A 24859-nucleotide genomic window follows, 5' to 3' on the forward strand; every position below is an offset into this window, starting at 1 on the left:
GCTTGCCAAGACTGAGGCTGGCACGCACTCTATGCACTGGTGGCTGGCACACACTGTGTCCTATAGCAGTGTCAAATTTGGTTTAAAACAGTGGTGCCCAAACCCCAGCCCTGCGGCCACTTGTGGCCCTTGAGGCCTCTCAATGCGTCCCTCAAGGAGCTCCCAGTCTTCAATGAGCTTCTGGTGATTTGTTGGAGTCCACACTGGCCTGATGCAACTGCTCTCAGCGTGAGGGCAACTATTTGACTTCTCGTGTGAGCTGTGGGATGACGGCTCCCTCCACTGGTTGCTGTTTCACATCTATGATGCAGTAGTGGCAGAAAAGGAAAGGCCAGCCTTGCTTTGTGCAAGGCCTTTTATAGGCCTTGAGCTATTGCAAGACCATCATTCATTCATATAAGTTCATCTTTAATATATTCATTTATGTAAATGTATGTAAATTTATTCAAATTTGAAATGTAACTTAATTCTTTTTTTTCCCTGGCCCCCCACGCAGTGTCAGAGAGAAGATGTGGCCCTCCTGCCAAAAACTTTGGACACCCCTGGTTTAAAACACAGGCATTTCTCCTGGCCAACCTAAGGACAGGAGGGATTGCGTAAGGTAGGTTTCTTTACACAATGTAAAGTAGAAGAATGTTGGGAAACCACAGTGATATATATCACTTCCCCAGAATTGTTTATTTACGTACAGGTTAAATGTATATATCACCTTTCTGGTTGGCATTTGAGGCTGTGTACAAGTTAAAATATACTGCCACCGAACCTGGAGGTAGTGCATAGCCATCATGACTCGTACCCATTGGTAGACCTGCCCTCCATGAATTTCTCTAATCTCTTTTTAAAACCATCTAACCATTGTTACCATCTACCACCTTGTGGTAGAGAATTCTATAGAATAATGATGCCGTGTGAAGGATTTCCTTTTGTGCATCCTAAATTTCCTGCCAGTCAGTTCCATTGGGTGACCCTGGATTCTCGTGTTGTGAGAGAGGAAGAAAAACTTCTGTCCATCCACCTTCTCCACACCATGCATAATTTTATAAACATCAGGCATGTTTATACTTCTATAAACAAACTTCTGTTCTCCATGCCCACTTCTCCAATCCCCCCCACTATGCAGTGTCAACCGCACAGTTGGGACGGCACAGCTGCACGGCATAAATATCGTGGCACAGTGCAGCTTCTCGTTCATGGTGTTAGCACAATATAACAACTGGCTGCATGATGCTGGCAAGAGCCTTGAGCACAGTCGTATCCTGCTCATGTGGCACTTCGCAGAGGATAAGATTAAGCTATAAAACGAGATTCCTAACCGCAGCTAGCACAGGCAGAGGGTTTATATTTGCGAACTTTATGTGAAAATGGCAAAAAACAAACAAACCATGTTCATTTTGGTGTAATAGAAGGCAGACGGTTGAAGAAGAATAGCGATTAAAGTAATAAATTGGTTCGGAGAATAGCTTGGAAGGATATCAAGTCTTCAGTCCTGATTCAGGGGAAAAAGATAATTGAATAAGTCTTCATTCAAAAATCCTTCCCATCTCTGGAGAACAGATGTGTGTGCCCGTATTGATACACTCACACACTTCTGTATATAGCACTGGTTTCTAACCTGTGATCTGTGGACCACAGGTGGTCTGCAAGACCCTGAGAAGCGGTCCGCAAGGTTTCAGGGGAAAAAATCACTGCCAGTGTCTTGCCAAGCAAGTAATCTCCCATGGGCCACCAAAGAGGCTGGAGACTGCCCACAGCCACAATCTACCCACTATTTGCCCACAGACAGTGTCTGTTGTGGTTGTGGCTGCTCCATTCTCTGTCCTTTCTGATGGTCTATAGGGGAGCGCTTGGGAGACAGACCACCAGAGAGGGCAGAGGCCAGACCACCCACAGCCATATGTGGTTCATGAAGATTACAATTTTTGCCTCAGTGGTCCTTGGGCTCCTAAAGGTTGGGAACCACTGGTGTATAACGTGTGTGTGTGTAGAAAATAAGGGCTGATTACATGTGATCAAAGGCCAATTCATATGTTTGAACCCCTTTCAAATACTCAGTTGTACAACTGTGTCTCAGGCATAGGTTCACAGGGAGAATGCCATTCTGAGTTGCTGCTGTGATCCAAAGCAATGAGCACCCATTTCTATACGGCCAGCTGTAGGTAACGTATCTGCTGTTTATCAACTCTTACTGATTCATCAGCTGTAAATTGCTTCTGGACAGAGACCTGCCACTTTCATCCATGCCTTGGTTCCAGGCTAGATGAGTGCAACATGCTCTGTATGGGACTATCTTTGAAAATAGTTTGCCATCAAAATGCTACCGCTCATCCCTTGATGGGCTTGAGCAAATATATCACCTAGTTTGAAACTGCTGCACTAGGTACCATTTTGTTTATAGGCCCAATTCATTGTTTTCTTTTGATCATTCAAGCCCTAAACCAGAGATACCCAAACTGAGGGGTTGCAATTCTCCAGCTAGGGAAGCCCTGTCTCTGCCCTCTTATGGGGTAGCGAGATGGTGAAGGCAATGACACAATTGCCACAATCACACTGCTGCCTGGATCAAAAGGGTATTTTTTTGTCTTATCTCTGGCAGCATTGGTCCTCCAGTGGGTATGGGGAGCCTGTGGACCCCTCTGCAGGGCTTCCCAAGCATCAGAACAACTAACAAAAGAAATTGCAAGTGGGTCACAGTCACTTTTTTTAGCTGTTCTGAAGCTTGGGGAGCCCTGCAGAGGAGACCATGGGCTCCCCACACCCTCTGGAGGGCTGCTGCCAGGGGTAAGTAGAAAGCAGCCCTTTTGTCCCCAGTAGTGGTGCAATCATGTCGAACGTGTCACTTCCTTTGCTCCTCCCCTGAAAGTACTTACAGTGGCCCAAACTCTTCCAGAGAGTTTGGGAATTGCTGCCCTAAACAAATAAGTTTGCTCATGAAAGAGGTACCATGCTTCAGGCATCCAACAATAACTATTGTACAACTAACGAAAATCATATTAAATAATTACATCACTGAAGTATCTAAATTCAAGCACCTTTTTGGCCTTAGGCTCTCCTCTCAGGTCCAACCACTTACCAAGGCCACTACAGCAGGATTGAACTGTCAGACCTTGCACTTTACTTTTGGCCTACCTCTCAAAGGCATGATACATAACACAAGGCACCATCACCACCCCCACAGAAGAATGAGCTGTCCATGCTGGACACCTTCACAGCTCTGTTGTCTTCCCACAAGACCTGACTCAGCAGTGGGCATAGCAGAGGATGCCTCCAGTGTCTTAGGAAGCAAATCACCAATATTTTACAAACATACTAAGGCTCTCATGGCTGACCTCCTGAAGTTGCTTTCCACAGTTGAAAGTGAAACTTTGGTTCCTACTGTATGTTTTAATCCATATCTTAAAGACTCAAGCAACATGTTAAATTATGTTTTAAACACCAATAATTTCTTTCCCAGGAAATGCAGGAGAATCCCAGGTCAGTGGAGACAGGAAGGCATCTTCCAGAAACACCCAAATCCAGTGTCTTTGGATTGTTCACCAGTGGCAATTAATGAGGAAGGCCACCTGCATATGCACATCCTTGCAGCTGGGCAATGTGCCATCTCCAGACCTGACCCTTTGCTTCCTGCACCCTGTATGTTACAGGTCCTGTCACCTCCACAGTTGTAGGAATTCATTAGGGATGGGGAGCCTAATCCTAACTGTGGAGGCACCGCTGGGTGTAGTGGCCCCAAAGTGGTGACCGCTGTATCCAGTAGCCTTGCTGGGACTGCAAGGGGACTTTTGTCTCCTTCCCCTGAGTAAGAGTGCAGGGGCCACAATGGGTCTCCATCAGTTTGTGCAGGCTATTTTGGAGGAGCTCCATCGAGGAGATTTTCAGTCCAACACTGGGCATAGGATCTGGCCGAGCAGGACTCTGCTGGTCCCACCCCCTCGCCCCAGATCTTCCCCGCGCCCTGTCCTCCCCTGCCCTGTTTTGCCCACTCCCTGCATCACCCCACCCCAAAACTACTCACTGTGCCAGCGGTCAATAACAAGGAAGCTGTTCTCAACTCAAAGGGGAGGGAATTCCACAGTGCAGGTGCCACACCGAAAAGGCCCTGTTTCTGGTTGCCATCCCCTTCACCACTCTCAATGACGGCACAACCCTTCTGATGACCTCAGAGAACGGACCAGACTATACAGAAGAAGGTGGATCTAAAATGCCTTAAGAGCATCTAAGATGCCTTAAGAGTGTGAATCAGCCCTTAGTCAATACCTTTTTCAGACATAGGTTCGATTTGTGGGAACACTGCATGTCAAGAATCTGCAATGGAATCAGTAGCCCAGAAGTCCTTAACACTGGGCAGGAAATTCTTGCATTCTTACCTGTGTGAAGGATTTTATTTGACAGCTTCACCCTGAAGCTCTGTTAAAAAGTTGGGGAGAGGGAGAAAGGGGCCTGGAATTTGTTCCTGAGTATTGGCAATGAATGTTAGTATTTTGGAGTTGTGACAACCTAGGAAGGCTCTATTAAATCACACGGAACTGCCTGGGCTTCAGGTTATATTTTTTACAATTTTGGCAAGAAATATTTGCAGGCCCTTGAAGCAGCTGTTCTTTCCAGAGTAAGGAGACATATGGTAAGAAGATATTACCTCTACTGCACACTTGATTCTACTCTTTGAGAGAGAGAGAGAGAGAGAGAGAGAGAGAAACTATAAAACCTCTGTTCCTTCCAAAAACAAAATGACTACATTTAAGAGGTGAATGATATATTCACAGAAGAGGTCTGTTGTTGTAGCATTCACCATTGCTATGGAATAATATTCCCCGCAGTTCATATTCATGGATGCTCAAGTGACAGTGGACTTTCCCATGAGCTATCAGGTGATGAAACCTGAGCTCTGTAAGGGATATGCGGAATTACAAGTATAATACTGAATAGACTGTGTCACGGGGACACAAACGTCCCTTTGGACCTATAAGCACAACCGTTTCACACTAAAGTTTGTTGCCTATTTATTCTCTTAATATTAAAAAGTCAGGGAACAGACATTTAAATTGTGGTGTTTTTCCTATGTCTTAAATCTTCACAGTGTTGTCACACAAGTCCAATTATTAATCTTCAAATGTTAGTGTTTTCATGCTCTTTCAACTAAGCAGTGGCATTGAAAATAGATGCTTGTGTTAAATTCTGGTGGACATTGGCCCAAGTTAAGCTCTTTATTTTGTCCACGTGGCTAAAATTGTTCTTTACATTTTGAAGTGGGGGGATCATTTGGGATACTTTTCTTTTTAAAACTATGCAACCAGCTATACAGTAGATACATATATGAGTATTTCCTCACATTTTAAGTGCTTGATTGGTTGCCTTGAATTTTTGCCAGCGGGTGAGTGGGTATGTGTTCACTTAAAAATGCATACATTCAATAACTTATGCCAAGTGGAATTCATGTCGTTTTAACAAGTGGCTTAATTTCAAAGTGACAGGTGCTGGAGTTCAACTTTGTCTGGAAGCCATGCTCCTGCCCTGTCTCTTATGGAAGCCATTCCCTCTATCCATAGATGTGTAAAAAGAAGAGCTGGATATTTCACAGTCAGGAGATGGTGGCATCTGCACCTCTTTAAGGGCACTCTTTCTTTTCTAAGACCTGGTACGGGGTAAAAATGAAGGTTTAAAGCATGCAGTCCCACCAACCCCAAAAAGTCACCAATTGCTTCTGGTCACCAGTATATTTGCTGGGAGGAGGCATGGCAGGGGGAGGGAGTAGGGTGGGACCAGTGAAGCTGAGCTCTGCTAGATCCAGAGCCCGTGTTGGGCCAGGCGGCCTGATATGAGGCTTCTTGATTCTGCACTAAATAACCAACGCAGAATTGAGAAGCCCCATTGCGGGGCTGTTTCCCTTACTCTGGGGAAGGCGATGGATATCCTCCCAAGGAGCCAGTGGTGGCTGCCCAGTGTGCTCAGGATGCCATGGCAGTCATTTTAGTGCTGTGGCAGCCCAGCCCTGTGTTCCAGGCAGCTCAGGATTGGGCTGCCCATCATCATTCTACCTGTGACAAGCTTGGCTCTGATTCACAAGAGCTTATGCCAAGCAATAAACATGTTACTCTTGCAGGCACCAGAAAACTTTTGATTGTTTCAATCTCAAATTAACTCTAATGTGCAAGAATCAGCTCCCCACCTCCACACTTTATTTGTGAAAATCTTCTGGAATAACTTCAGACCTTGCATCCAAAATGTTCTAAAGACTTAAAGTTCCTGCAAATGAAACTTTCCTTTTGTATCCTACAATGGGGGAAAGTTTCCAGCCCCATGCTGGACCTCATCTTTGAAAGCACATACTCCAGTGTTTTTGTATGATTGAGCTTCGCTGCTTGTCACAATGGAGAAGGCAGCCCAGTACAGGCACTGAGTTGGGTTGCCATCTTTTTAGAAGTATTCTTTTTTTGTGACTTCACCTCTCCCCTGACAGAAATTGAGCAGTTTTCCCCATCATTCGGGTTGGGAACAGACAATGGTTATTTCAGAAAGCTTATTTGACACAACTATGATTGTTCATTGCTTGTGATGTATGCATTCTCACCATTCTTGTCTGAAGTTAAACAGGTTATTATTATTTATTTATTTATTTATTTATTTATTTATTTTTACCCCGCCTTTCTCCCTGAAGGGACTCAAGGCGGCTAACAAACAAGGTTAAAACAAGTTAAAAACATAATTTAAAAGCAGATAAAAACATAACATAACAGGTTTTGTTGGGATTTGTGGTGCTTCGAAAACCTGTACAACCATGAGACATTTATACACCACATAGGATGATACTTTGTACTGTACTGCTTTCAAGAGCCTTAACAAACTCTGATATTTATCTGCATGTCAGGAAAAGCTTCATCTGCAAGATCTACATAGGTCTGGTTGCTGTGAGGGGCACAGCAGGGCTCTTAAAAAAATAACATCCCTAGCATGAAGACTTTTGCTTTCCTTGCTGGATTATAAAGTGCATCTATTTTTCTGTCTATGAGGGGCAATGAAGAAATTATCCAAGAAGAATATGCCTCATGAAAGCAAACAGGGGTAGGGAACAGTCAATATTATATGGAACTGATTCCCAGTTCTAGAACGTGTATCAGCAGCAATTTCATAAAGCCAACAGAACCTTTATAAAATGATCCTTTCTTCGGATTCAGTGCCAAGCCTTGGTTTTGTGTTTTGTGCTCTAGCCTTACATATTCTCTCCTCCCTCTTTTTCCCTGTACTGGAGAAGAGGGGGGAAGGGGAGGAGAGAGCATGTGAGCCCAGGGGTCCAGCCAGATTTGTTCACTTAATTCTAAAGCATAGTGTTATATTTGAACTACTGGTCTGGTGATTCCTGCTAACCGAGGCTACAGTTTGTAAAAAGAGTGGGGCAGGACAAATGGAAAAAAGTCAGATGAAGGGAACAATCTGACAGCTGTTTTATACTTTAGAGGAAGGCATAGTTATGTGGGAAATTGCACATTTGCCCACAAGAATTCTTGAAGATCAGTTTTCAACCAGAAGCCTGTTTAGGAGCAAAGGCATGCTTTTGGCTATTAATAAAACTTTCCTTTAAAGGCACCACTGACACAGCAGGCATAATGAAAGCAGAGGATCTGGTTGCAATTTTCAGTGTAGGTAGGCATCAGCCATCTTAACTATGTTCTGCAGCTAGCACAAACTCTTGGAAATGTTAAGTCTGAAGTATATCTAATCTATCAGAAACTGTAATGATATTGATGGGATTTACATAGTCCACTGCTGATGTGGAGATACTGCCCTTAATGGCCTGTGAAAATTAATAATCCCACTCTCCCCACTCCCCGATGTAGCCATGCCAAGAAAGGCTTAGACTGCATCAGGGGTGGGGGTCTGTAGGCTTGGGAGATGTAATGGAACATATTTTTCCTTACCTCCCCTTAAGCCTCCCACTCGCCAATGGGTCTTCTTATACCTGTTACCCTTCACATGCCTGATCTTGGAAGCTCAGCAGGGTCAGGCCTGGTTAGTACTTGGATGGGAGACCGCCAGAGAATACTGGGTGCTGTAGGCTTATACCATAGTCTTTCGAGACTGAAGGTTGCCAACCATTTTTCTTTAGCTGATGCAAGCCCATGAAGAGAAAGGAGGTGTCAGAAGACAAAGAAGGGGATAGCATCCAGTGTATGCTGCCTATGCTGGGTGCCACTCCCCCCCACCTCCGGACATGCCTCCTGCCTTCCCCTTGTTTTGTCCTATTCCACCCTCACCTCTAGCTGCTGACACTGTCATTAGGGGGCACTCCTCTATCCTGTGGTGCACAGAGGCTCTCTGTGGCCTCGCTGCCTGTGCTTTAGCAGCACACAGCTTTGTGCGCTGCTGGAGTGGCTTTTACGACTGTTGTAAGGCAGACTCTGCTGCCAGAACAGGACTGGACTGTTTAGGACCTTATTCTGTTTAGGTTTGCATACTCAAACAGTGTCTGCTTTAATATGTATCATAAGGCTGTATAGAGACCGTTTGCCTTGCTACTGCTAGTACTTTGAAAAGACTTTTTAATAGAAATTATACATTCCTCCATACATCTATGATTTCATAGTCTTTGAAAAAGCCAATCTTTTTCTTCATAATAAATCTCTTCAAAGAGATATTTAAGATTTACCACTACAGTCACACTTACTATACAGGAACAAATCAAATGGGATGATTTCATAATTCATAGTTTGTCACAATAGATAGAGCTAACAGCTCTATATATATATACCTCACCCCTCATGTCCCACAATCCTCTCCTCCCTCTGCCTTCTCTATCCAGCACAATCCAGCCTGACCCCTCCCTCCTCCATGTCCTACAATCTCTTCTCTATCCACCATAATTCTGCAATCCTCTCCCTCCACAACCCCAGTTTGGCTGTACTTGTCGTAAGAGGCGACTAAACAGCCACCAGGTAGATGAGGCTCGTCAGCCTGGGAAGGCAGCTCATCTAAGAGAAGGAAACTCTGACCTCAACACTGCCTTGTGGCTAAATCCAGTTGTGGAAAAGGCTTCAGGACTCAACCTCAAGGCAAAATTCAGAGCCGGAGTCCCTGAGTCAGTTCATGGCTGAACAGAGTCACGTTCTAGCAACTCCTGCGACGCCACTGGAACCAACCGTATTGGCTTCTGCCTTTCCGTTGGACTGTTGCAGTGATGTGGAGAGGGGGGATTTGCTGCATGGGTAACAGTCTATCCTCCATACCCACTTTACCCAGGCCTCGCGCTCTGGAGAGGACCACCATTCAGAGCGCGATACCATAGTCTTTCGAGACTGAAGGTTGCCAACATAGAGCTAACAGCATACAGTTAATGTGATTTTATTTTAATGTAACAAAAATGGAACAAATATATTATCAACCCTTCTCCTTCAAAACAAAGAAAAATTGGAAATAAAATTAAATAGTTTTTAACATGAACAAATAGTTTAGTAACATTTCATCTTTCTTTACAACTATTTTTCAAACACTACATTTTTCAAAATGTAAGTTTGAGATACTACTATAATTTATAATCTGGTATAGAATCATAGCCCACTTATACAAAACACAGCTAGATTCACCCTTATTTATCCTTGGAAACATTTAACAATCCCAATAATGTGGGTTTTAAAATATGAGCTCCTCTTGCAAAGAAAGGAGTTACCTGAAAATTATCATTTTCAGCATAAACATTAGAATCTGAAACAACTGTACTTGTTTTAACAGCGCTGTGGCCAAATGACACGTTTTAAAACCTTGACAAAATTATCTTATCTGAAATATATCAGAATATGTATTCTTGGCAGGGAAGGGAAATAGATAATTTCAGCCCCATTATGTCATCCAGAACAGAATAAAAATCCCACGATGTCATTTAGGGACACAAAGATTCCAAGATAAGGAAGTCTCCTTTGTATGAATGGTGTCATCCAAGTGATACTTAAAACTATATTTGCAAGTCTACAGACATTTGAGGAATAGTGCAATCCATCCATGGATCTATTACTATGTCCTAACTCCATAAACTGCCATACCTCTTCCAAGCACCTTTACAATTTACTGCACATATTGGCAATCACATGAATCTGACACTGTTGTACTGGAAGTGCTAGCTGCTAGCTGCCAATGTTCATAAAGGGGGAGTGCACAAACATGCAATGAACTGCATAGTCTTAACAGCTGCCTAGACTAGATATAGTTCCAAAAACTAGTGTAATAAAATAGAAGTCCTGTGATGGCACAGGATCTAACACTGCCCTAGAAAATCTCCCATGTGTATCATTCATATATATGTTTTATAACAATCTGGACTTATTATGTCTTCTTGACCACACTCACTAAAATAGTGTTATATGACCAACATGTTTTATTTTATGTTTTATAAAAAGGATGCTCAATACTATCATTTCGTTTTAAAAATTACAAATCTCTCAACACCTTTCCTTCTTCCTCATCATCACTATCAGTTACATTGACTTGCTGTACACTAGAGGGTGTGGATGGGGTTGCTGTAAAAACGTTCTCAAGAGCCCCAATGTCCAGCTGTGGCATAGGATTCAAGTATTCCTCTTCAGTCTGACTGTGGCTGCTGTAATAGGATGTCCCTTCCAAGCTCTCGCAGCTACGGGAGTCTTCACTATGTGTGTGCTCGTCAGGGTATTCCCTAAAAGGATAGTCTCTGTTCAGCGCAGAAAACATAGCCTCATGCTTTTGATACTGGTCTTCATAAAAGCCAAGGCATTCAGGCATGGAGCTGGGGAAATTCCCATAGCCAAATGGAGGACGGCTGTACGGACATGTGCTGCAGCAAAACAAAGATATGTTACATCAAGGTTTTTACCATGGGATTAATCTACTACCAATAATAAGTACATCCTGTTTTTTCTGAAGTCTGGAAATCAATTGTTTTAATACAAGGTTACCACTGAGTCAAGGGATTGAGTCACAAAATAAGTCACCAGGATAAGAAAGTACTGTATATCTCAACCTTAAATTGTATATCCACAGCATACAAAAATGATTGAGTTAGAAGAGACTAGTTTATCTAGTCCTCTGACAAGACCATTCAATCCACGCATGCACACACAAACCCCATCTCATGTAATAAGCAGAGAGCATGTGCACTGAAAGAGATGCTTATAGAGCAATAGCTCCAGAACCAGCTTGAAGATCTGTAGTGAGCCAAGCCATATATTGACAAGAAAGACAAAGAAGTCCACAGTGTTACTAGTCAGTATGACCATGAACAAATGTTTTATAAAGTTCCAAAGCTTATAAATGGATATAAGATAATGTATATAATGTTTAAAAAAGAGGCAGCATACCACAACAGAATTATGATTACCAGAATGGAATTATCAACCCTGTTTAACTTGCCTGAAACTGTCTTTCATAGAATGCATTCACACTTATTTTTAAAGCAGAACTATTTATGTATTTATTAAATATTCTGTGTTTGGGGCTATTTCAGGCCTTCTAGCTGGTTCAAAATACCAGAATACTAAATAATAAAATCACCAGCATGTTTCAACAGGAAAATCAAGGGAAAGACAGAGTTGACTGGACCAGCTGAAACAGTAATGAATCTACCCTTTTCTAAACTCCCATACCAGCTAGTTACTCTGCATATTGTTCACAAATTATAGTCTTGTGAGGAATAGGGAAAAGAGGAGGAGTGTTCAGCCACTTCAAGAGATAAAGGAGAATCAAAAAAGGACAGCGGGTCAACAGAAACTCATTGTTCCATGCTACATGAATGAGCCCTACAGAATCATGTGCTCACATACTGCTTCCTCTTCGTCTTCACTTACCTCCTTTGCTCACACAGCCAGAAATCCTGATTGCTTTAAAGTTTAAACCACAGCCCTGCAGTTCATGTTGCATGATTAAGCATTATTAAGGATAATAAAACTGGGAACTATAATTTAATTCTGGTTTCCAGACCAGGAAGTGAAACCAGAGTTTGAAGTTGGCATCACATCTTGGTTTGAAAATCAGAGTTAAACCACAATTCTCAGCTTTGCACAAGCTATAGCATCATGGTTTAAAGAAACCAAGATTTAATCATTATGGCTCCATGGCAGAGCCTAATAGGTAAGAAAGAGAAGAAGGGAGCATGCTACTCTCTCAGGACTTGCTAGTGTAGTGAGAAACCAGGGTTTCCTTAAATGCCTGACAAAAAAAGAGTCCAAAGACACCAAGGACAACAGGGAACTGAGGAGGAAAGCATAACAATAGTATCAAAGGCAGACAGGTTCACTGCTGGAAAGCTCAATAAGAATAATTTCAGTGAAATGAAATAAACTGAGAAAAGGTATGACAGAAAAGAGAGGGGAATAGGGGAAGGCAGGGGAGAAAGGTGTATACATGGACATTCACAATGGATCTGTCACTCCTTTCTTTGTACAGTAGATTTGCCCAAATCTTTCAGTGACTGTTTGATTATATATTAATTCTCAGTTCAGAACACATTTACTTGCATTACCTTGATGGAAAGTAATGTGGTCCTGGTAAAAAATAAGGATGATGAAATGAAAACCGAGGTGGAGCTCCAAGTAGAGTGGCAGGATGACCGATGGGAGGAGGCTGATAGACATGCGGATGGGGGATGGGAGAACCTTGAGGAATGGGTCCATTTCTAGAACAAGAGGAAACACCTGAGTACTCCTTAGGGGGCTGACTATTAGATACGCTGTATCGGGAATGTGTAGTGTTTGTATTATTTGGGTTCCTGCTTGCACTCTCAATGGAAACCTGGGTGGGTCTCTTTATAGAGCAATTTGTTCCTGAAGATACACGGTGACCTTCTGTCGGTGAAGGTGCAGCAAAGCGCTGAGGCTGAAGCACAGGGCGAATTGGCAGGCTTGTAGGTGGGGCAGCCAATGGCGTTGTGCTTCCTACACTTGGCTGGAACAGCGTAATGGGGCCTGGATGCTGAGCAGAAGGAGCGGGCAACTGGATAGTAGAAGGGGCTTCACCTTTGGAAAAGAGAAATGGTCAGTAGTGAGTGAGAAGTTCTCATTAAAAGTATTTTGTAAGTATTATACTATGTGACTATACCTTTAACATGATGAAGAAGAAAAAATCACAGGACTATATGATGTTATCCTTCCTCATTTTTCAAGCCAGACAGCTCTAGCTCAAAAGTGTGTTTCTCACTTTTCTTTAACAGAAGAACTACTTACTTCAGTTAAATGTTCAAAATAATCTGTACATCCTGTTCCATGAATCAGTCTCACTGGAAACAAGGAAGTTAATACTCAGATCATTAATCCATCTTTCTTAAACTCCTACTAAGCCTCCATCTTGAGAGGAGCCATGGCCAGTGATAGAGCACATGATGTGCATTCAGTAGCTCCCAGGTTCAACCCGACATCTCCAGCTAGGAATGGAAAAGATCCCTGTATGTAATCATAGAGGGATCTATGATTACATACTTGCTGCCACTCAATGGCAAGAATACTGATTCAGGAGAAGGCAGCCTTATAGATTCATCTGATAAAGTCCAATATGCAGTGTTGCTACTGGAAACTTTTCATAAGTCTCTCAGTTCCTGAACTGTAAAATGGGCATACAGTATTTTATACAAAATCAAGTTCTTAACATTCTGTTCCACTCTTTGTGTCATTCTCTAGCATGACCAAAAATCAGAACCCAAGGCACAGCTATGCAGCTGAAGACTGTGTAAGGAACTGTGTGTGAATGTCTCAAGTTGTGTCTCTCTGTAACCAATGTCTAATACCTGAGACCCAGGCCTGGCCTTTTAGCAAGTCAGGTCAAGTAAACATCTCAGAGAAAGGGTGCCCTGGAAAGGCACTAGACTGGATGAAAGGCACTAGCCTAGAGAAAGGCACTAGACTGGATGCAGTCAGTTGACCCAGCCTGAATGCAGTCAGCTGACCCCTAAGGGCACAATCCTAACCCCTTATGTCAGTGCTTTCCAGCACTGGCATAGTGGTGCCAATGGAACATGTGCTGTGTCCTGCAGTTGGGTGTCACTCACGGAGGCCTCCTCAAAGTAAGGGAATGTTTGTTCAGAGCTGGAAAACACTGACAATAAGGGGTTAGGATTGCACCCTAAGCCTTATAAAACCCAAATCTCCAAGCCAACCTAACATTCTAAGCATCTTGTCAAAGTAAATCACAGACTTCCTCATCTTGCCTTGTCTTGCTCTGCCTCTGGATGGTGTTAGACTGATTCTCCTGGCACCTGACCCCAGCCTAGCCCTAATAACACCTGCTGCCTCTGGCCCTCAGCTGACTGACTTCCCTGGTATTCAGCCCTCACCTATCCTGAGGTTTTCATCCCTTGGCTCATCAAACTCAACAGACCTTTTGCTAGTAATAATAATAAACACTGTTTTGAAAATGATTAAGAAAATAAAGCATTCTTCATAATATAATAAAGAATCAAGTTGTTAAATAAAATAGTCACAAAAATATGGCCACATCACATCATCTCATCTATTTTCTGTGAAACCTTTTACTGGGACCTTTGTTCCTGGTATTTGGTAGCTGCTGAGCAGCCCAATCCTGAGCTGTCCGGGGCGTGCAGCTCCGATGGCATCAAAAACAGCTGCCGTGGCATCCTCTTCACCCCTGGCTACCATGGGCGGCACCTCGGGAGAAGGGGACTTTTGTTCCCTTCTCCCAGGTAAGGGAAGCAGCACCGCAATGGGACTGCTCACATTACCGCTGACCAAAAGGTAAGGTAAAGGCGTTTGTGTAGGGCACCGATCGGAGCTCCACGGGACCCACCTCCTTCCCTCCCTGCAGCACGCCTCCTGCCCACCCTCTCCCTGCCTCCCTGTCACACCTCCTGCCTGCCCTCTCTCCGGCCCCCCTTCCCCACTTACCATGCTGTGGCTTGGCAGTCCATGCAACTGCTAAGCAGTGGAGGGCGGGCACCCATCCGGCACTAGCCCAGCACCAGCCAGCGCTAGGCTAGCACAGGAGCTGGCCTGGCGGTAAGTCTTGCAGACGTCCCTTACGGCACGTTTGCGACAGTGCACTCCGGCAGGAAGCCTGCGTGCCGAGCTCAGGATTGGGCTCTTAAACATTCCTACAAAATCATACTCTTCATATGCATTTAGACATTGGGTTCTTAGAGAACTCACATAAACTATTGGAATGAACTCACAGACTGAATGTCCAATGCTGTTCTGTACATTGGGTATGACCACAGAGTAGGTGGGTGATCGGAAAGGATAAATGGTAGTTGGATTTGTAGAAATGATATTCTGAGAGGTCCCAGTAAAGACAGTTGAGGCCGCCATTGGGCTTGTGGCAATGATATTCTGTGTAGTGCCAGAGAACACAGTGGACACTGTCAGTGGGAACCGCTTCCTTTTGCCAGGCCGTGGTTGGTAAACCCAACCTGTGGGAACAGAAAAAGATATTCTCAGTGAGACATGCAGGGCTTTCTTCTTTCACTAAATGTTACCTAAATAAATAAACACAGCGCACACATTCTCAGTAATAAAAATGATTACATAATAATTGAAATTTAAAAAAAGATAATATGAAACCACATCAGGAGTTCACAAGGTCAAAATAAAATCTTACAAATATGAAGAAAAAGCTTCTAAAAGTGGATTTAAGAAAGGTTTTAGGTTTCCAAAAGGCTTTTTCCTCTTCCATTTTTTCCTTCTCTCCATGGATGTTAGTCCCACCAATGATCCCTGCCCTATTTTATTGTGCAGTTTTGCAAACAGGACAAATCACCTAACTTACCTAGATCTAACAAGATACTACTACTTCTGCTAATGCTTAATGAAGTTTGTAATAAATTACAGTATTAACATTCTGATTTATTTCTTCAAATAATATCTATATTACTCATTCTATTCACATTTAAACTTGCAGAATTTGGCTTTCAGGTTTCATTTTTTTTATTTTGATGTACAGCAAAATCAAGTCTCTGCATCTTATTAAAATATCTAGTAATTACATCACAAGCAAGGGATAAAAAAAGAAGGGACAGGAAGCATATAAATTTAGGATGCAAATGTCATAAAAAAGGATAGTTAACAGAGTATAGGGAAAATGACCATGTTAAAATGTGTTCCCTATTAAGCACATTTTTTAATTTCTTCAATGTTTACTCTCAGTTAATTAAATAACACGAGAGGGAATGCATATCCACAAAACAAATGAGGGAACTGCCTGTTTGTTTCAGGGGTGTTTTTTTTTTGCAATACTGAACACACCTGAATACTTGCAAGTCCTACTGATATAATTGGAAAGCCCATTTTGCTTCAGAGCTTGTGGATTACCAAATGTTGTGCCTGGTTCCACCACTATACATATGGCTGGGTTGTGACTGAAACACCTTTAGAGCGCCCCGTGTTGGTGAACCATCCCTATTTTGTTTTCTAAACAATTTTGTATTACATATTTTAAGGACTGGTTTCCATTCTTTTCTGGTCTGTTTTCCCAATGAAGAGCTTGACATAGCTTCAAAGACATTGGGCCTTTTAGCAATATTTGCTACAATAAATTTGCTCCTGCCCTCAGTTATTGTTTGTAGAAGGTTTTTATGACTAACAAATATTTTCTTTCTATAGACCAGTGTTTCTCAGACTGTGGATCCCACTGTGGGTGGGGACCCACACTTTGGTGGGTCATGAAAAGCTTCTGAATTTTTTTTTTAACTTGCAATCACCCTTCCTGGGTTTGCAGAAGAAAACTGCAGAAGTGGATGATCCGGGTGGAGAGATCACTTCTATGGTTGGAATACTGTCATGTGGTATGAGGTAATTTTCATACCCCCAAATTAAAATGTTACATATTCTATTTTTTCTAGTAATTGGCATTCCGTAGATCAAATGTGAATCCAGTTTCAGCCTTTTGTCTGGCCTGGAAGTCCCTAACTGCACATCTTGCTCTCCAGTTCAGCCTTCTGGGTACTCTGGAATGACTGCAAAGGTTTGGGAGAGCCGTCCTTGAATTCAGTTGTTTCTGAATTCAATTCAAATTCAGTTTCTGGAGTCTACATACACACTATATGCAAGGTCTCTAGCAGCCTCAGAAGCACAGGGCCCTGATTATTATTAATTAATAATTTTATAATTATTATTAATAAAATATTATGTCTTTCTTGATCTCCTTTTTTGTCTAGTAAAGCTATGTGGGTTGCTACAGATTGTCATTTTAAGAAGTAGGTTCTGGTACTAAAAGTTTGGAAAGCACTGCTGTAGATCAGGGGTGTCCAAACTTTTTGGCAGAAGGCCCACATCTTCTCTCTGACACTGTGTAGGGGGGCTGGGAAAAAAGAGTTAATTTACACTTCAAATTTGAATAAATTTACATAAACGAATACATTAAAGATAGAACTTATATGAATGAATGACGGGCCTGCAATAGCTCATGGTCTATAAAAGGCCTTGCACAAAGCAAGGCTGGCCTTTCCTTTGCTGCCACTGCTGCATCACAGATGTGAGACAACAAGCAGCAGAGGGAGCCCTTGTCGCATAGCTCACATGAGAGCACCCCTGCTATAGATTATGATCTAGAAACACACAAGTGCACATGCCCCCCATTCAGCGAATTTATTTGGTACAATCCTCTTGCTGCAGTTCCTTCCATAGAACTACCAAACTGATTTTTAAATTCCCAGAGTATGAAAGATTAGAGGAAGGCATAAGATACTGCTTAAAAGAAAAGTATCTTGTAGTATGTGCATGTTAAAATTTGCCTGTATTTTTCTTTAAGCAATGTTTCTTGCCAGGTCAAGGTGCTTATACAACATCATTCCAGGTATCAAACTGTTTGAAATATACAAAACATTTCAGCAAGACAATCCAATGTTTTATATCTATTTTGTACCAGGAAATTCTTCTCGGTGTTTTTCTTTAATCTTCTGAGCTTCATCATAATAAGGCTTCTTTTGCTCTTCCGTGAGTTTGTTCCATTCCAGTCCAAGCTGGACACTTATCTCTGCATTATTGGCAGCAGGGTTAGCTTTGGCTAAGGCTGGCCGGTGAATTCTTGCCCAAACCATAAATGCATTCATAGGACGCTTGACATGGCCATCTCTATCTTTGCTAAATGGTGTATCTGGAATCCCTACATGAAAGAAAGAAAAACTGATTTGTAGGAAGCACAAGTACTATCATGTTGGAACAGATAAAGTTTGCACTGAAATTGATACTCTTGCTAACAACGCTGAGCTCAATACTTTCAGTGCAAACTTCAGAAATAATGATCAGAATCCAAACCATGAAACTAGCTCCATGAGCCCAATGGGACTTGGATACAGGAAGAGCAACACACCACACAAAAGACTTTGTGACATGGGCAGCCCAATCATAAACTGTTCTGGTGCAGCCAAGCCACATGACCTGCACTGTATCCAGTGCAGGAGGCAGCTGCAGATCTCTTACAAGGGGATATATTTCCCTTTACCCCAAGTTACACCCAGCCAGCTCTACAGGGCTACTTGGATCTGCTATATTGTTGGCGGAAGTCCTTAGATAATTCTCGACATCAGCCTTTTGGTCAGCATCATGGATGGGCGGGTCCTGTAACAGCCGCACCTCCATGAACTACCTCATGACTGTGATGCTTTGGAAGCTGATTTTAGCTCTAACCCTCAACCATTTTCCTATGTCCCTGCTTCTATGTCCTGTTAGAGAAAACCTAAAGGAGCATATAGTAGCTTATGCAGAGTGATGATTCACACTGTGGAAACACTTTGGGGAACAGGTTAACATATCCCCTGCCCCAGAAAGTCCACAACCCCAATCCAATTTCAAATCTGATGCTATTTTTTTTCATATAATCACACCATCCAAACTCCACTGTTCTGTTACTTTTGGCCGCCTTGGAATGCAAGAAAGATACAAAATACTGCAAACTATCCTGTCTGGAAGAAAAGTTTCTTGATTATACAATGATCAATGGAACTGCTGCTAGACTCCATTTTAAATGTTAACTGTATTTGAATTTTACTGTTTTCTTTGTTGCTAATCATAATTTTCCTTACTTTACAAGGTACTAGATATATTTATATTTTTAAAACAAAATTTATAGTACATCACTGAAAAAGTGTGTGTGTAGAATGTACTTGTTCACTGAAAATACTACTCAAAGTGCATTGTATCTCTGTGCTCTATGAACAGGAAAACACCGCATATTTTATGTGTTAATGAAGGCCAAGATTACCAATGTCAGGGCTAAAGACACGTGTTGCGTGAACTGCAACACTGGCCCAAAGAATAACACTTTACCTTTACCCCAAAAGAAGAGCATGGCACCTAATCACTTACATGAACAAAAGTAGAAAGGACACCACAGGCTGGAGGCTAAATCACTCCCTGACTCTAGTAACTCCACTTACTGGGAAAGCCTGCTCCTATCTGCATAGCTCAATTTGGGATTATTTTTTTTGGTCACACTAGACTGTGACAGATCCTTGCAAATAGTTTTTCTAGTGTTCAATACTTCCCCATTTCTTTTATGTAAAGGGATAATGGTACAAGATTTGTATGAGCAAAGACATTGTGTAATATTTGTTTTATTTACAAGTAAACAAACAGAACATATGGGAACCGAAGGACTCCGACAGTAGGTAGCAAATCACTGATCCTGATTCATATTACCAAAGACAGCAACTGATGTGATTTCTGGAACCCCACCCCAGGCAGTCCAGGTAAACTTGCTCAAAATACTTTCAACACTGTGAGACAGTGTTGGAAGCGTTTTGAGCAACTGTTGATTCAAACTTGCTACAAACTATTCCTCTGCCAGGACCACAAAGTCTCATCTGTTTCTCATTTGGAGGGAAAGGGAAAGAGCTTTCCAGACCATTAAGGAAAACATTCCTAGTCACTAAGGAACATTATGAGCCTTTTGACAGGTTACCAATTAATCTTCAATGTGAAATGATAGTAATAGGCCCATTAACACTAGTCAAGACAGCAAAACTCATAATACAGGCAGATGGATGGCTGAGGATATTGGCAGAAACCACATCAGAGACGCCTGCTCTGTTTCAGCTGGACTGTGTCCATCATCCTCCCCTCTCCCACAGGACCATGTAGCACCAACTGTCTGCGAGGGCAAAGAAGCAAAGAAAGGGGGTGGCTGACAAAGACATCAGACGCCTGCTCTCTTCTATGAAGTTATTGTTGTTTTAATGTTTATATTCTAGCTGCTCTGGGTGCCTTCTGAGGAGGAGGGGAAAGCATGGAATATTAATTTGTTAAACAAATAAACCGCATTGTCATCAGTATTTGGGATAATCAAATTAGGTTATGAGGAAAGGTATCTCAGCATTTTGTGATTTCTTTGTTGAATACGCATATTATTATTTTAGGGAGGGGACAACTGTATACTGCAATTTCCATAAAGGAAGAGCAGTTCTACCAAATTAAAAAAATTACTATAATGTTCTTCTCTTATCTTTTATATATAAGATATTAAAAGACACATGATTCTGACTCTTCTGGTAATTGGAAAAATTTAGAACTTGCCCAATTATTTCTTTTACAAGGTTAGACAGCACTGGGGTCATGTTACATGAATGTTTCTAAATATGTAATGCCTCCTCATTATAACAGTCAAACTTCGTTTTCAACTGCATCTTTTGCATAATATGCAGTATGAGGAGGTAAGCTGGATTGTTCTGTGCCCCCCTCTGGGAATGCCACTGTCCTCAACTTACCACCTCAACTTGCCTTACTATTGTGTAAGATGAAAAGCGGTTGAAAAGTGGTATATAAATACTGTTAATAAATAAATAAGATGTAGACTGAATCATTAAGTGTTGATTCAGTTAGGATGCAATCCTATACAGTTTCCTGGACATAAGCCCAAATGAACACAGCAGAGCATATTTCTAAGGAGAAAGGCACAGGAGTGTAATATAAGACATTTGGAAAAATCCTGTAATAGGTACTGTACATGGAGAAATGGGTATACTGTAGCATTCTTAACTTCTCTCAGCTGATAGCTGTTGATACATTTTTACCTTATCACTATAAAACACTTTTGAAATAACAAAAACTAAGTGACAAAACACCCTACTACACTTTTGTTTATAAAAACAAAATCAAAACAAATTGAGTCTACAGTAATGAATAATAGAAACTTTAAAAAAAAATCTGAGAGCCCAAGCCTATCCAACTTTCCAGTGCTGATGCAGCCATGCCAATGGAGCATGTGCTGCACCCTACAGTGGAGAGGCAATAACAGAGGCTTCTTCAAGGTAACAGAACATTTGTTCCCTTACCTTGGGGCTGCACTGTGGTTGCATCAGCACTGAAAAGCTGGATAGGATTGGGCCCTTAAAGACTTTACAACTTGTTTTCTAAGCCTGCTATAATACTAAGCAAACATACCTTGGACTGCAATCCTATGTGCATTTTCCTGGGAGAAAGTTCAGTTTAACTCAGTAGAATTTACTTCTGAGTAAACATGAATGGGATAAAGCAATTGGAGATCTTATACCAGACCTAGACCACTTTAGACAGACTTGAAACCAGGAATCTGGTCAGCAGCATATACACTATCAATTAGGACAATGCTCTTACAAACAGCCCAGTCCTGAGCTGCCAGGCATGCGGGGCTGCTGTGGTGCAAAAAACTGCAGGTTGGGACCCATTTGGTGGGTTTTGACCCAATGCACTCTGTGTCCTAGGCTGGGACAAATCTCCAAATTGGAGGCTGCACCAGGCCTCCAGAAACAGCCAGAAAGTGCTTTCCTGTCTACTTTCGGGTTCGTGAAAGTGACTTCCAGTTGCTTCCAAAGGCTTGTGGAGGCCTTCTGAGGCCTAACCACAGAACAGATGGGTCATCATGGGAGAAAGTTTGAGAACCCCTGTGTTATAGTGTTTCCACCTCAACCTGAAAAATGATGCTTGGGAACTTATGAAAGAAGAGAGGTTTTAAAATGCATATCGTACCTTTCAGGTCTTAAAACAGGTTTTTAAGACTGCATTTCATATAACCCATATACTGGTGCTGTGTGATCCTAACCACATTTATTCAGAAATCCCTCTGCCATCACTAGCTTAGGGGTAAACCAGATGTTACCATAATTACAGAATGTGGCCTTTCTTTGGTCCCCCCTAAATAGTTTTCTAAATTAGAAATTAGAAAAAAGAAAGACACAAAACATCCTTCCATTGGCTTTCAATGGAAGAATTTTAAAAATATAAAGAGCACGCAAGGTGTGTGCGATGCAGTTGGGTTGGGAATTCTAGAGAGGGACAAAGAGCTAAAGCTCATTTCCTCCACTGTAATTTTGTGCCATTCAGATCCCATATGCACACTCTTTAGAGAGAGAAAAAACAAACAGCCACAGTATACACGTGCAGTAATGTCTGATTTGGCCCTCAGGTAGTTTTATGTATGGAGGATGGTGTCTATCAGTGGCTATCATGACAACGAGACGGAACTTCCAAGGTACGAGGCAATATGCCACTGGATATCTGGTGCTTGGGAACAGCAACAGGTTAGAACTGTTACCTTTGAGCCCAGCCTGTCAGCTTTCTGGTCACTGAGGAAGCTGGCGCATGCCAAATTCCAAAGCCCCTCCTGGGTCTGATCTGCCTGCACAGACCAGCGTGGACTTGGGCCAGCAATATTGCTGGCTCATGCCTGAGTTGGCCCATTGAGGCTGCTGGGGCATAACCTGGTACAAGGGGACAAATTATCTCCAGCAGCCAAAAATCCCCTGCGGGATGCAGTGTAGCCTGCACCAGTGCCACTGCTTTGCCACACAGGAATTTAGGTTGGATTGGGCTGTTAGTGTTTAGTCTCGCTGGACTACTATAATGTTTTCTGTGTGGGGCTGCCCATGAAAAGTGTTCAAAAACATTAATTTGTGCAAAATGCAGCAGTTCAGTTTTTAACTGGGCCTGCTCACAGGATCACATCACCCTAATTCTTCACAAACTGCAAAGACTACCAGTTTGTTTCTGGACTCAGATTAAGGTGTTGATAATGACCTTATGAGCCTAAGTGGGATAGGACCTAGATATCTTAAAGACCATCTCCTTCCAAAGGTGTCACCCCACATGTTCCAGTCATAATCTCATTTCAGGTACTCTTGCTTTCAGAGTCATAGTAGGCATCCACGAGGAACAGGGCCTTCACAGAGGTGGTACTGATCTTGTGGAATGCCCTCTCAGTAAAGACCTGCTTGGCTCCTCTCTACATTCCCTCAGGACACATGTTTAAACCTTGCTTTTCTAGTCATCTTTAGCAGTGATGTTCAGCAGTGGTGGTAGGATTATTAGCTATGGCATTTAAATTTTGTTTTATGCTGCCTTTGTAACTAGTTACTGTTTTAATTGCGTTTTTTGATCATTGTTTTATCTTTTTGTTAAATTATTTGAGCTTCCTAGGTAGGAAAGAAGGGGTAGATATGCTTTAAAATAAATAAGCCTTGTTTCTGCTTCATGTGACCTGTGTAGTGCAGTTAGTCTCTTCTTTAACTTTATAAAAAAGAACGAACATTACTATTTCTCTTTTTCAAGAAGCTCCTGAAACTCTATGAAGCCAGTTTAGATGGGATGTTGTACATCTACCACAGTCAGCTAGTGTAACATAGTGTCAGATTAAGAGGAATCTGACTGTATATTCTTATTCAGCCATGAAAGTCATCATAAGGCAGTCACCATCTCTCCACTTAACCCACCTCACAAGGGATTGTGTATGGCACTCTAAGCTTTTTGGAAAAAGGGTGGAATAAAAATGGAAATAATGAATTGATTCATATCCTTTTCCTGGTGCTTCCTATAGCCAGTCAGTCGCACATGGGTTTTACTGCATAATTTTTAGTGGCGCTCTGCAATATTTTGCCCCAACAAAATTTGGGAATGTATAGCTAACATGGGTAAGAATGGTTTGATTTCTATTGTTAACACATATCTAAAATACCAAGTAAGGGGGCAATGTGACTCTTCTATCTAATACCTGCATCTGAGGGTAGAACTGTGAGAGGCACATCTTTAGTTTCAATTTTCACGGAAGGCTCAAGCAAGGACTGCATTTTAAGGGGCACCTGTGCCACAGGCACTTTAGTCATTCTTAGGAGCTCAGATGAGGGCGGCCCCTGAAACTGGATCCTGGCCCCAGGAGGGACTGGGTGGAGTGTCACTGGAATCTTCAGTTCTTGAGGATGCTGCATCCCAAGAGGCCGGGACGTGCTGGCATCTTTGCTAACATGAGCTGGGCCGTTGGAGGAGGTGCACGGCTTGGATGCCGAACATTCCTTCCCCTTGCAGCCCTCCTCGGGAGGCTCCGCCAGTTCTGTTTTGATGGCTCCTTCTTTGTCGGCTCCCAAGGCTTTGGCATCACAATTTTCTTGTTTCTCGCTCTCCTCGGGCTCTTCCTTCCCCGCCTTGGCTTCCCAGCCGCCTTTGGTGCAGCCACTGCCCGAGGGCTGGCCCTCATCCTTCCCTTCTCTGCGAACAGAGGCAGCTTTGTGGTCCCCTCTCTTCTTCTTGCCGCACGCCAGTGCCAAGGCCGCTAGGCCCTCTGGTTCCTGCCCCTTGGCCTTCACCGGCAACACCTTCTGGGGGTCGTTCTCACAGTCCCCAGCAGGCTCTGGGGCGACGGCAGCCTGGTGGAGCTGCTTGCTGGGGCAAGCCTGGTCCTCCAGGAGGTGTTGCTGCTGCTCTCTGCGCAGGACGCCCTGCTTGGGGTGGAAGAGGTGGTGCTGGGGCGGCGCCTGCCTGGGGGGGAAGAGCAGCGGGCGCGCATCCCTGGGCTGGCCCGGCAGAGCGTGCAGCAGCAGGTGGTCCATGCCCTGCCAAGCTGCGGGGTGCAGCAGGCGGTACTGCTCTCGGGGGCTTTCCTCCTGCACCCCTTTCTCCATGGCGCGGCCCGCCGCGCCCCGCCCCGCAGACTGGGATTGTCG

At 42.9% G+C, this 24859-nt stretch overlaps 1 protein-coding gene across 1 annotated transcript; it reads right to left on the reverse strand.

The window, feature by feature from the left end:
* Positions 1-10410: 10410 nt before the first annotated feature.
* SOX30 (SRY-box transcription factor 30) lies at positions 10411-24817 on the reverse strand. Its single transcript, XM_066612939.1, has 5 exons — positions 23914-24817; positions 17818-18057; positions 15131-15367; positions 12476-12968; positions 10411-10792 (listed from the first exon to the last, which is right to left on the reverse strand). The coding sequence occupies exons 1-5, from the start codon at positions 24815-24817 to the stop codon at positions 10411-10413; spliced, it is 2256 nt and encodes a 751-aa protein (XP_066469036.1).
* Positions 24818-24859: the final 42 nt, after the last annotated feature.

Source organism: Tiliqua scincoides, chromosome 2 (assembly GCF_035046505.1).
Source record: "Tiliqua scincoides isolate rTilSci1 chromosome 2, rTilSci1.hap2, whole genome shotgun sequence".
NCBI classification, from domain to species: Eukaryota; Metazoa; Chordata; class Lepidosauria; order Squamata; family Scincidae; genus Tiliqua; species Tiliqua scincoides.

What these genes read in the sequence shown, in the direction of transcription:
- SOX30 (XM_066612939.1), bottom strand. Translation starts at nt 24,817, where the DNA reads ATGGAGAAAGGGGTGCAGGAGGAAAGCCCCCGAGAGCAGTACCGCCTG. An exon ending in AGTTCTACCCTCAGATGCAG is followed by an intron (nt 18,058 to 23,913) that starts GTATTAGATAGA and finishes TCTTTCATGTAG; the next exon opens with GGATTCCAGATACACCATTT. An exon ending in CCACATTACTTTCCATCAAG is followed by an intron (nt 10,793 to 12,475) that starts GTAATGCAAGTA and finishes GTTTTGCTGCAG; the next exon opens with CACATGTCCGTACAGCCGTC.